Source organism: Physella acuta, unplaced genomic scaffold, assembly GCF_028476545.2.
Source record: "Physella acuta isolate Inbredline_101_S28 unplaced genomic scaffold, ASM2847654v3 ptg001328l, whole genome shotgun sequence".
In the NCBI taxonomy this organism is placed as follows: domain Eukaryota; kingdom Metazoa; phylum Mollusca; class Gastropoda; family Physidae; genus Physella; species Physella acuta.
The window spans coordinates 104,418-117,840 of record NW_026732843.1 but is presented as its reverse complement, the minus strand read 5'-3'; the positions used below and the strand labels follow the sequence as shown (position 1 = coordinate 117,840).

Below are 13,423 nucleotides of genomic sequence, written 5' to 3'. Positions count from 1 at the left end.
GTTTGAGCTATAAATACTCCCGCCAACAGTTGAACTCCTTAAATCTAAACCCTACTGCGCCAACACCCGCACAGTTATAAAACTAATTCCTTTGATTCCGCCTGCATGCGCTTAACTCACGCTTGTATAAACTCCCCCCCCCCCCCTCCCCCGCGTTAACGGATTTCTCTCAAAGACCCGCAAGAGCCTACTTAAAGGGTTATACCTTAAGACAGAGATGTAAAATCTGCTTTATTGACAGGTGTGTCGCGGCCAGTAACAGAATCGCAATGAAAACATAAACAAATCGCAGCTCGGTCATTCACCCTAAACGTTACAGTTCCTTCATTTCTCGAGATAACTGGCTTCCCATTTTTTAAATTTGGAGATTTTTTTGGACAATGTGTCAAGTATTTGAACTGACGCGTAGTGTCTTAAAAGGAAATAAATAACCAAAGGCTTCTAATGCTTCTATCCATGAAATGATTCTGAGCCAGGGAAGTTATTTGTGAAGTTTTAGTAAAAAAAAAATAGCTGGCGTGGACTGTGTTTTTTAAAAGACTGAGTTTGCTAACAACAAACATCTCAACTGTTGAAACAATCGGCAATTAAACATCGTTTGGGAGTTTTAAAAAAATAATAAAAATGCTGCACGTTATACAACTTTTTAACGGTTACAGCCTTAGGCTAAATTGCATTTGTAAAATAGTTTATTTATTTAAAATTAAAGCCTAATTTATTTCATCGTATCATTCGTCACATAAGTCAACCCATCTAACTCGAATACTTTTGAGGTGTTCCCAAGTTTAAATATATCTGGATTTACCCTGAAGAGATAAGTTTATCCACGTCCAACCTTATGAACTACTCAGTTAAATTAAACAATGTGCCACAACTTTTACCACACACCGTTAAATTAACGTGTCCCAATATTTACTACACACCGCTTATACCACAATGTTTTGTTTCCCCAGGATGTCGTGTCGACCGTCACAAGATTCAACTGGTCAGCTGTCTCTGTCATCTCCCCCAGCCCGGGGTCCCCAGCATCTCGCAACGCCGAGATATTGTTCAACGATCTCGCGCTTAAGAACGAGATTTGCGTTCTGCCTCCTCTTCCCGGCATACCCCGGGTTCACTTTACCCAAGACTGCATGAACACGTCATCACCCAGCGCAGGAAACACCCCCACTCTTTCCGTTTCTTGGGCAGGTGAAGCAGAATGTGACGACATCATCAAAACAAGCGACGGGAACCAGTCGACGTCATTGAGCTCTAGGATACAGATTTTCCAGGAAACGATGGAGCTAAACTGTAGTCGTGGTGACGCAGACAACTCATCAGACGTCTGCGTGTTTCTGGACTCGCTAGAGACTATGCCCGTGGGTGCGGTGTTGTGGAGCAACATGTTTGTACGTGGTCTGTGTTCAGCTTTAAATCTTTCATCGTCAGATACTTCCCTGTGTGATGCTTTACTCAGCTTGTTCCCCAATCAGTCAAACGTCGTGAGTTTTGTCGACCCGGCTGGTGTTGTGACTAGGGTCACAGAAACCACAGAGCCGAGTGACGTTCTAAACAATGCGAGTTTTAGCCAATCGTGTGGACGATTCTGTAGCTTCTGCCTTAAGTGCCCTGCCACGCTTGTGGACCGCGGTGCCAGAAAACCATTAATGGCGGTCGGAGAAGGTGATTTTGTTGTTGTTGGGCTATTCCCTATCCACACGTCTTCTGTGAGTGGATTCTGCGACCAGCCGAACCCGCCCGGGTATCTTTCTGCGATTGGATTCCTGGAATCGATTCAACTCTATGCTAAAAATAACACTTCATCGCCTCGAATACAAGGCGTGTTATTCGATACTTGCGGATCATCAGAGTATCGTAGGCTATTCGAAGAAATCGATTCCTGTAAGATGGGCGTGCAAAGAATCAATGACGTCACACAGTCTTCTAAAATTCTGGATCCTGCCGAGGTTCTAGCGTATGTCGACGGATCAAACCTTCCAAATGTAGGACATGATAAACCGATGTTGTATGTTGATAGCTCGGGTTACTCAACAATCAACAACATCCATCAACAATTTGCGGAGAACGCGTTGACTGCGCTCTCAAAACTCAACTGGACCGTCTTAAACGTCATCGTGTCTGACAAAGAGCCTTTCTTGACCATCGTCCGGCATCTCAAGACGTCGAACAAAGCTAAAGATTTCTGCTTTGTTAACTTGGTTGTTCTAGGTGTAAAAAAAGATATTTTAGCTCAGGAGCTCAACCAAACTCTCAACCCTTTCAGTCAAACTCCACTGTACCTTCTTCTCACTGATCATAACGACACACTAGAATTCCTTCTGCGACTGCGCAAGTTACCCTCTACCGGAAGCGGCAATATAACCCTGATCTACACGCCATGGAATGAACTAACCCCAATGCCCAAAGACCCCCACACTAACCCAAACCTTATCCTCCGTTACCACGCTGACCAGCAGACGATACCAAACGACAACATCGCTCGTTTGGTGCTGAACTCAAACACGTTCGCGCCACTTCCGTTCAAGAAGGATGAGAGCGCTAAATATAGTAACATCCTGTCAGCTGTCTTCAGGGGAACCTACGATTGGCTGTCACGGCTAGAACTGACAGCTGAACAGCCAATCAGAAACACGGGGGTGGAGTCTACAAGCCTGGAGGTGGTGCTGGTAAAGAATGGAACTGAGACTGTCGTAAGTTGATTGTCTCTAGTTTTGTATTGTCCCTTACTATACACATGGATAACCTGTCTTTATACTTCATGTCACTTGTTTATTTTAGTTATTTTTGGTTACACATCAGTTTCATATTTTTGCATTAAAATCACTTGTTTTGTCATAGCCTTCAAGGTAGAAGGTGGAGGGGGAAGGGGGGGGGGGCTTCACTGGGGGAAACGATTTAGGGAGAAAAGGGGTGAGGATGACACCTAATTGAGAAATCTTAATATTCACTGACAAACTATGAAATAAAGCAGGAGTGCTGAAATGGTGATTTTAAACCTCAGAACAAAAATGTTGGGGGGTAGGGCACCTGACACTCTGAGTTATCACCCTGGACACTGATACCCTGTCCTGATGACAACCCTGGTCTATAGCGTAACGGGGGGTGGGGGGTTATCATGTGAGGTCAATGACGATGAACAACCACTGTATCTACTCATGTACCATACGAACTAAACTTCTGTTGGAGTTCGTTGAGTGATTTAAGCGTTATTGCCACTTGTATGTAACCAGGGTTTCTTTCAGACTATTTTCTCAAGGTGGAAGGGGGGGGGGGGGCTTAAAACTAACAGGGGGGGGGGGGGGGGATAGGGGAATTAAAAATACATTTTCTATCTAAATTGTGCACCAGTTCTTGTTGTGTGGGCGGAGTAGCAGGAGAAGGGAGGTAAGTGCGACAGAAACTTCTAGTAAATGTAAGAAAAGAAAAATCCGGCCATTTCTAAGTGTTACAAAACAAGCACAATTCTCGTCTGGGGCTGTTTTGTTAGCACCCGCCTGACGATCACGTGGTCTTTTTGTCCAAAGACCAGAGGCTCATGGGATCGCCTTGCCCAGCGTGTGGTCTAATTACCGCCAGCCAAACTTCCTCCAGAAACTGGCGAAAACACGCCATCCATTTTCTTAGGCGTCGGTTTTGTTGTTAAAATTTACACCTGGATTGTAAGAAATGTGTTTGTTTTTTCTTCCGCAAATAAAAACAATTAACTATTCTTAGCCACTCCTATTTTGCAAGCCACTAACCCTAAATGGCGTATAAACTGTTAAATCTATTATTTCCCATACGTAGATTTTTTTTGGATTTGAAACAGACTATTTGGTGGCGTTCATACAATTCATTATGTACTGAAGTGAGAATGGGGTTGAGGGGGAGTTGTGATTTTGTGACGATTTGTAAAGGGGAGTGAAGTAAGTACATTAAATTCTGTTTCTTGACATCGACAAGAAAATGTTTAAAATGGGGAAAGGAGGGGGGGGGGGAGAGGAGGGGGTAATTTGGTAATTTGGTTAAATCATTACTGGAATGAGGGGGTGGAGGAAGATTATGTTTGTGACATTTGACGATTAGTTGGTGGCTAACACAACATCTGAAAAGTCTGACAATATCTGTGGAATACTCGGTAGCAACCCCCCCTCCCCACTAACACACACACCTCTTCCCCTCCCTACCTTTGTACTAAACGACACTCTCCTATTCCTCCCCCCCCCCCCCCACACTCTCACACACACAATAACACACTCAGACATACACATAAAGTCACACACCACTTATGAATCAGACCTCCAGAAATAAAACAAATCAACAGTTAAACAAGTAATTTTGGTAAAAAATTGCCCGTGGCTAGAGGAGGTATCTACAGCACAAAACTGCCGCATTAATTAGCACTTACAGTAATTAACACGTGACTGTTGCATATTCAACGAAAATTTAAAAAGTATTCAAACTGTCCAATCAGATCACTCAAGCAGTATCCTGAGACAGTCGTGATATAAAAGTGGACCCCGCCATCTTAATATCTATTTTTGTCCCACTTTCTTCTCACCTCTAACGCAAAGTTTAATTATTTTTTTAATAAACCAATTTTTAATACTTGGACATACATGTTTCATTACATTCAACGACTCCATATCCCCAAAATTTAGATGCCAATTAAATTACGCATAGGATTACTTTTGTGATCGATACTACGTTGTAATCGATACGGTTCTTTAAGTAGTTAATGTAAATTGTCTGATCTAAAAAAAATTCTTCGTCTTAAAGGGACGAAAATTGACTCTTCTATAATGCTTTCATCGCCCCTTTTGTCATCCTAATGCACCGGAGGTTTTACTGCCCCCCACCCCCCACCCCACCACGGATTACTTAAGTGACCCTAGGGGCTATATTGCCCACTTGGGGGACCCGTGCAGTAAGCAACTAAATGTTATTTTCTTATCACGAGTTCCAGGTCCTAATCCTAATCAGGTGATCCGTGTTGAGTCATTCAAGAGCCGCACGTTTTTTTTAGTCGGGTTGTGTCAGGTTGTATGCAAATCACCTGACCCCCGGGGCACTGGGCTACATCACGGGGTCGTTGACACACCCCAGGGGTGTCCTAATTACAAAAAATTCAAATTTACACCAGAGTTAATCGCAGTTCTATTGGCTGACTGTCGTCTCGTTGTGAAAAGTAGGTCAGATTAAACTAGGTCACACAACGACTTACTTAATTATATTTTTGAAGGTTTCAGGAAAAAGACAATTAAATATTCTAATTTAAATTGTAGACGTACTGTGGCTTTGCGAATGGACACCAGCCTTATTGGCAATAAACGGTTGTCCCCCCTTCCCTCCTCCTCTTCCCCCCCCCCCCCCCCCCCCCATCCCCTCAGTAAAGAAGGACCGATACGTCGCTGATTACCCGGATGTAACCAATTTGCGAGGCTCAGGAATAAAACTCTCGGCTACTCCGGTGAAGGTCCGCGGTATACCAGCTTTGGGTAAGGGCCTTAACTCTAGATGCCGTCGTTTAATGGCAAATAAGGGATTGTCGGATTGATGATAATGGCGGTCTGGTGAGGGAGAGGAGGGTGGGGTTGATGGGGTGGGGTGGGGGGGGGGGTGACCGTGGAAATTATTTACCTAGCTTATTTTGAAGAGAAAAAACTCTGGTCATAATTAAGTTGATTAATGAGTCGATGGTTAGTAGCATCCTACCAGTCCAGCCTGCACTAACTAATCGAGTATTTATTGACAAAATTGCCCGTTGAGGTCACTTCCGGTTACAGATACAGGTCTGGTATGTTCGAGTACAAGAAAGCCATCCAACACCCTCCCGCACTCTCCCTGTTTTAGATTCGGCCAAACTACTATTCGCTGAAGGTAGAGTTAATTTTTTTTTTAACTCTGAAACTAGATTTAATTAAAGCTGAATGTTTTCCTATGCATGTTTTCGTGTGTACATATGTGATCTGTGTGTGTACATGATATCTGTCTGTGTACATGTGATCTGTGTGTACATGTGGACAGAGGGTTGAATATTTGGAATAAAAATTAAAGTCTAATTATTGTGACATCACTGAATGGGCGTGGCTGTACCAACTGTTTATTTTGATGATGACGTAGCCCGCGCGTGAAATTTGTGCTCACTCCGCGTGCTGTGACGTCATGGCTCTACCCCAACACTTGCTCTCGTCTGGAATCTGTCTACAATATGGCCGCCCGATGACTCTGACGCCCAGATTGGCGGGAAAGTTTTCTGACTCTTCTGTTGTCCCGTTTTTAACCAGTCGTGCATCTGTTTCTCGTTTCGCTTGGTTCGGTGTTTTTATTCCGATATTTTCAAATTAGTATAAATATTTCAAAGTTAAAATGTTTTGAAACTTTTTTTTACAAAACCTTAAGGTAAAAGATGACGTGTTCACGGTGGGTGGTTAAGGAGAGGGAGGAGTGGGGCTGGTGATGGGTGGGGGGGGGGGGGGCTGGTAATAAGGGATAGGGGCTGGCTCTCATACGCTGCCAGAATTTCAGACAAAAGAGTGGTTAGCAGAGTGAAATATCTAGCTGCTAGCAGCGGCTGTTAAATCACACACAAAGACGGCCACACCACACACTACTACACCACAAACTACCAGACACTACCACACCACACACCACACACTACTACACCACACACCACACACTACTACACCACACACCACACACTACTACACCACAAACTACCAGACACTACCACACCACACACACACACCACACCACCCACTACTACACCACACACTACCACACCACACACCACACACTACCACACCACACACACACTACTACACCACACACCACACACTACCACACCACACACACAATACTACACCACACACTACCACACCACACACACACTACTACACCACACACTACCACACCACACACACACTACTACACCACTCACTACTACACCACACACTACTACACCACACACTACTACACCACACACTACTACACCACACACTACTACATCAACTGGACCTCAAGCTGTATCACATCTACATCACATCTACACCATATACACCAACAACACCAATTAAACCACCAAACACTAAGTCACCTCACACTACCACACCACTCACTACTAGTTCACCAACACTACACCCCACCCCACACCACCACCAACTGCACCACCAAACACTACATTACTACACCACACTACTATACCGCACTATTACACGATTACACCGCCACCCAATACACCACGTCACACAGCAACATCACACAGTACTACACCACTATACACTACACCAACTACAACATCCACCAACTACAACACTCACCAACTACAACAGCCACCAACTACAACAGCCACCAACTACATGTATTTACACCCCTTATTTAGTTTGTCCCTAATAAAATCCACACATGAAATGGAATCGAAGCCGCTTATTCTACATGATAAGTGATTAATGTCTGTCGCGTAAAATGAGGCTTATCCTTTGATTTATAACCTCAAATAAATCAATGATCAACACTGATGTATAACTTGCATTTATTTTATAATACCACATCTGATATATTTATAAATCTAAATGTATTTTCCATCATGTGGCTTCACACAGTGGTTGAACACCCGACAGAATCGCGAGTTAAATAACAGCAATTCAGTTGAACATAACAGGTTAAACCTCACGTTAAATTCTAGCTTTGGGCTTGAGTTAGGGGGCCATCACTCGCCTCAGTACGTCAGTTCTCCGGTTGCGGCCCTTGAAACCAGTACAAGAAGAGCGGACGCTTCACTTTGATCTCGGCCATTTTGTTTTAGAGCTCTCCAGTTTCTGAGTTTTATTTTTTTTTATCGAAGGCGATTTTTTTTTTTTTAGAACGGGTCGTTGGGTCAATAGGGTAATTGACTGGATGACAAAATAAGAGGGAGGCTGTTCTTTATCCTCAAAGCTAACAGGACGGTGTTACGACAAAAAAAAAAATGTAACCAAAGCTTAGCACAATATCGCTAGCAAGCTTAGACACATGTAGATGTCGCCTTACGGGGGGAGGGGGGGCGTGGTGGTATGAAGTATGAAGGATTATAGAATTTTAGTAACAATGTGTGCCTGCGTACGGGTGTGTGTGTGTGCGTGTGTGTGTGTATGTGCGTGTGTGTGTGTGTGCTTGTGTGTGTGTGTGTTTAGTGTACTTTATAATACACCAAATCAAGGCCAACAACTCACGCGCCAATCCTACCCTCTCACCAACTTTATTCTGTGAGATTTTTCCGGCTTCCGTGCCTAATGTACCGGAATTTTCCGTCTGCGTGTCGAAGATTTATTCATGAAGGGCCAAAGTTGAGTCTCGTTTTCGATTACTTTTTCCTGGCATACCATCTACCTACCGTCACATGCCCATGTGAACTTACACAGAATATTTACCACCATATAGAAGATATCAACCATCACAAGATATCTACCACTATCCATCAAATGTGCCCTGCGATCACAACATATCACACTCATAGAGAACACAACATATCACACTCATAGAGAACACAACATATCACACTCATAGAGAACACAACATATCACACTCATAGAGAACACAACATATCACAATCATATAGAAGGTGTCTACCAACTATAACACTTAGAAGATTCCAACCATCACAATTCACAATTTATCTACCAACTATCTCTAGATACTTACCAACTATAATAAGTATTCACAAGATATCTACCAGCACTGAGTAGATATCAACCAACTATCACTATAGTTATATCAAATGTCACTTTGTTATTTGTCAATTCTTTAAGTGAATTTTGTTTTATTAAGTCTTCTATTCTACTTGTGAAGTGGCATCTTTTTTAGCCTCTTGAACACAACACATCTTAATTGTTCCAGTTAATTCATTATAAATGTACTAGAACTGTTCATGATGTCGAACAAGTAAAAAAAAAATTAAATCACAAATGATACGATACTGCACTGGCCTAACGTCCACCTTCCTGTTAGATTTAACTAATTTAATCTTTATTAACAAATCAGATGATTCTTCTTCTTCGTTCTTAATTTTAGTGGTTGGAAGGGATCCCTTCACTTGCTATACAATTAAGATGATTAAAATGAAACTAAAATTGTTGTACTTCCGGTTTCTCTTTGACACAGCTTGCTGACGTAGACGGCGCCTACCTGTCCAAGACCCAGGTCACCCTGCTGCCCCACAATACCTGTCGTGGCTGGTGCCCCGCGTGCTACAGGTGCCACACCCCGCTCACCTCACCCCACACACACCTCCACAAGCCCGGTGACGTCATCGTCACGGGGGTCTTCCCGCTCCACACTTCCGGTTCCGGCATGTTCCGGTGTGGCGGGGTCAACCAGGACGAGGAAGCGACCAATCGGGTTCTAGCTTTCATGTTTGCTGTGGACTCCGCCAAGAGACGTTACCCACACCTCCTCCCCGGGGTTTCTGTGGGCGGGCTGGTGCTAGACTCCTGCTCAGAGACCGCGACGGCCCTGAAGATCCTGGGAGATTTCGAATCTTGCGCGGTCAACTTTGGACAGAACACAAACGATTCCGAGGACGGAAATTCAACTGATTCCATCAAAGACTCCGCAAATCCTACTCAAAACTTAGGCTACATTTTCGACAAAAACAACAACACTTTGTCCATTTCAGAACTTTTCGACCACGAAAAAAAGAACATATTTTTCATCGGAAACGGCGACAGTGACGTATTTCAAGGTGAAGGTTACGCTGACGTCACGAAAGCCATTCTTGAAATTCTAGCGACCTTGAAGTGGAAGCAATACATTTTAATACTCGAGGATAAAGGTCAGTACGAAAACGAGGCCAGGGCCATTTTGTCCGCCATTTTGAAGGAAAAAAGCTGCATCGTCAAAACCCTTCCGTCCCGACCCACGGAGGACCCCTCAGTTCACGACCTGCTCACAGACTACCCGGGGTTTCCCGCCATCCTCCTCGCCAGTTCGGCCAATCAGAGACTGTTGTTTCAGCATATCCCAGAAAACAACACTAACTTCTGGATCGTTCCGCTCTTGACTGCAGATAGCCAAAAACTTGAGGAAATTTCCAGCATTTTCCCGCTAAACTCACTACTTCTGCTTTCAAAATGGCAGACAAACGACGAACTAGCCAATCACGTGCAAACCTACAAAGCTGAGGACAAAACAAAATGGCTGAAAGAATTTTCACGAATTAGACATTCTTGTCCATCCTCTCCTGATGCTCAGTCAAAGTGTTCGCTTGCAGACGACAGTTTCTTAAACTTTAATTTGACGTCTGGTGCGACTAAAGTTATACAATCAGTGGACGTCATTCTTCATAACCTGCATGCACAGTACGTCAAAAAATGTCCGGGAAAATCCGGTATCTGTGATAGCTTTGCCAAGGATATAGTTGATAAATTAGGTCTAGCTGCAGGAGACTTTCGTCAAGGGGAGCAACCAGAAAATTACTTCAAGGGCATGTTACATTCCAAGTTGTCTCTTTTTAATGTCCAAAAAGATGGCATAGTCGAGGTAAGCAAAAACATTTATACTTGTCCATCCCGTCTATTGTATAAAAATATTTATGATTACTTTAATTTTTTAGGCAAGTGGGATCTGAACATAAAATATTTTAAAACATTTCTGAGAACTTAAGCTGCCCATTCCCCCCCCCCCCCCCCGCATTCCACTTACAAACAACGACATCATTTATTTATTTTTTAAAAATTAGGACTCATTCTAGATATTAAAAAAAAAACTTATTAGAATCCTTATAAAAATCGTTACATTTTATTACAATGAACGAGTTTGTAGGCTAGTTGTGCCTAGATGTAAAAATAAAGAAAGGCAAATCAGTGTTATGCGACATTGCTTTGTACCATCATCGTCTACATACTCAGTATAACAATAACAGTAATAAAGTATAACAATGATAAATTATCCTTCCCTGTACCTTCACGTTATAAGTACACAATGATTATTCTCTCTGTTGAATTCATAATATTTGTAAAAATGTACTAATCTGCTTTTGTACATTCTAGGTCGGGAGCTATTACCAAAACCTGCTAAACCTAACCAAACCTATCGTCAACATGCGCCAAACGACCACAACCGACGTCGTCGTCAGGACCCCAGACACCAACTGCCACACGGACTGCGCATGCCTGGAAGTGACGTCACCCAACGTCTCGTCCTTCTCTGAGCTTGACGAATGCCTGTACACCGCCAGTCAGGGGGAGATCATTCTCGAGACGTGGACCATCGCCGTCTTGGCCATCGCCAGCTCGGGTACCTTCATCTCCTTGACCTTCACCTTCTACATCCTGTACAAGATCCACACCCGCGCGCTGGGCAAGCGCTACATCGGTCTGGGACTTGCACTTCTGCTGTCCCTCAAAGTCCTATTTATTTCAGTCGTGCCCTTTGTTTTTACTCCATGCGAAGCCGTGTGCGGACTTCGTTTTTTTCTTTCCGGAATCGCTTTTTCACTATGCTTTGGTGTTATACTTGTTAAGTTGATGACTTTAGAAAACTACAAACTTATCGGTCTTGGGGGTGAAGTTTCTGGAGTAAACCAGTGCGTTTCGGTGTTTTTTATTTGGTGCGTGCAGATCTCTATAGGCGTGCAGTGGTGGCTGTACCACACGCCGGCTACACATCTAAAAATAGACAGGTTCGAGGTGGAGAAGCACGCCTGTGACCTTGACCGGCGAGATTTCGTCATCTACCACGTGTACAACATGTTCCTCATCCTCGTCTGCTCGCTCTACGCCATCCGGGTGCGGAACGAGAAAAAGAACATGGGCGAGTCTAAACTTCTGCTGGCCTGCTGCTGGGCGTGTCTGCTCGTCTGGATAGCCTGGCCGCTCTGTTTGTTCTACGTCGACCGGAAGTGGTCCGAGATCATCATCTGCTCCGCCATCTTGGCCAGCGCCACCATGATCCTGCTCATCGTGTTTATCCCCAAGATGCGGATGGTTTCCCGCCTAAAATACGAGCTCGCGCAGAAGGTCAGCGTGAGGAACGGGTGCAGTGTGGACACGGACTTCCTGTATGAGCGACCCCACTCCCTCCCCGGCACCTTGTCCAGCACTTTTTCTTCGGGGAAAATGAACTATCCTAAAACTCTGACAAACTTTGAATCGGACGCTAATTACTGACATATTTTTAGGGCGCTTATTACTGACATTTATAGGACGCTAATTACTAACATATTTATAGGACGCTAATTGTTGACATATGTCTAGGACGCTAATTACTGACACAGTTATTGTCGATTTTTAAATTATTCGAATGTGTTTGTCAATTATTGAGATAATTTGTTTCATTGTTTTATACGAATTCATGAAATGTTTAATTTAAATTTTGACCCCAATCTTCGATATATTTTCTTACAATTAGACGTCAGTGATTGATACATTATGACGTCAGTGATTGATACATTATGACGTCAGTGATTGATACATTATGACGTCAGTGATTGATACATTATGACGTCAGTAATTGATACATGACGTCAGTGATGTATACATTATGACGTCAGTGACTCCTACTAGAACGTTAATAGTTGATACATTTGGACGTCAATAGCAGTGAATAGCTGATTCAAATGACACCAAGACTTGATACACTAGGGCGTCAATGACTGACACACATGGATACAGTTTATTTATTCACAATGTGATCTGTTTCCCGTCTTTCTCGCGCAGCTCCTCGTGTTGTACCTGGGCTGTTTGTATAAAACAACGCTGGGATGTTGTCTTTTCTCTAAGACTCAGAGCGTGTTGGTTTATACAACATTTTCAACCCCATCTTGTTGGGTATACAACATTTTCCCCCCGGCTAGTTGGTCTATACAACATTTTCACCCCAGCTTGTTGGGTATACAACATTCTCACAACATCTTGTTGACTATACAACATTTTAAACAAATGTTGAATCATACTTGTATATAAGGTTTACGGCAGTTTATTGGGAAAAAAACAAGCCCTAAACTCTGGCTAATTTAAAAATTGTCTATAAATTGTTCGGTGGTCCATAAACAATAACACCCTCCTAATGCCGATTTTTAATTCCACCACCCACCCCCACCCCTTTTTCCCCTTCCATTGTCAAAAAACGTAAAAGTCAACAATCCTCTTTTCCACCACACCCCACACCTAAAGTTACCAGGGGATATAACCAAACTATTATTTATTTGCCAAACGAAATTAGTCAGTTGTTTCCCTTGGTATGAAAATGATTACAATTCTGCGATGTTGTGTCAAATCCGGATCAATGTTTGATTCAATCTGGGTGAGACATCGTTTATGGGTTTCCCTGTGACAAGTTACCGTTTTTTTTCTGTTGTATTTATTGAGTCAGAATGTTGTCAATGTGTTTGATTGTATTTGAATGTATTATAAAGAGTATTAAACAAGGTTTTTACATTTTTAAATGTACTTTTGTTCAATCTTGG

At 43.1% G+C, this 13,423-nt stretch overlaps 1 protein-coding gene across 1 annotated transcript; it reads left to right on the top strand.

Annotated features, from left to right (window-relative positions):
* Positions 1-380: 380 nt before the first annotated feature.
* Positions 381-12,125, top strand: LOC131958453 (metabotropic glutamate receptor 3-like). The gene is made up of 4 exons (XM_059323511.1): positions 381-389; positions 954-2,693; positions 9,121-10,497; positions 11,007-12,125. The coding sequence occupies exons 1-4, from the start codon at positions 381-383 to the stop codon at positions 12,123-12,125; spliced, it is 4,245 nt and encodes a 1,414-aa protein (XP_059179494.1).
* Positions 12,126-13,423: the final 1,298 nt, after the last annotated feature.

Coding starts and splice junctions, on each gene's coding strand:
- LOC131958453 (XM_059323511.1), top strand. Junction 2,694..9,120: donor AGAATGGAACTGAGACTGTC/GTAAGTTGATTG, acceptor TCTTTGACACAG/CTTGCTGACGTAGACGGCGC. Junction 10,498..11,006: donor AAAAAGATGGCATAGTCGAG/GTAAGCAAAAAC, acceptor TGTACATTCTAG/GTCGGGAGCTATTACCAAAA.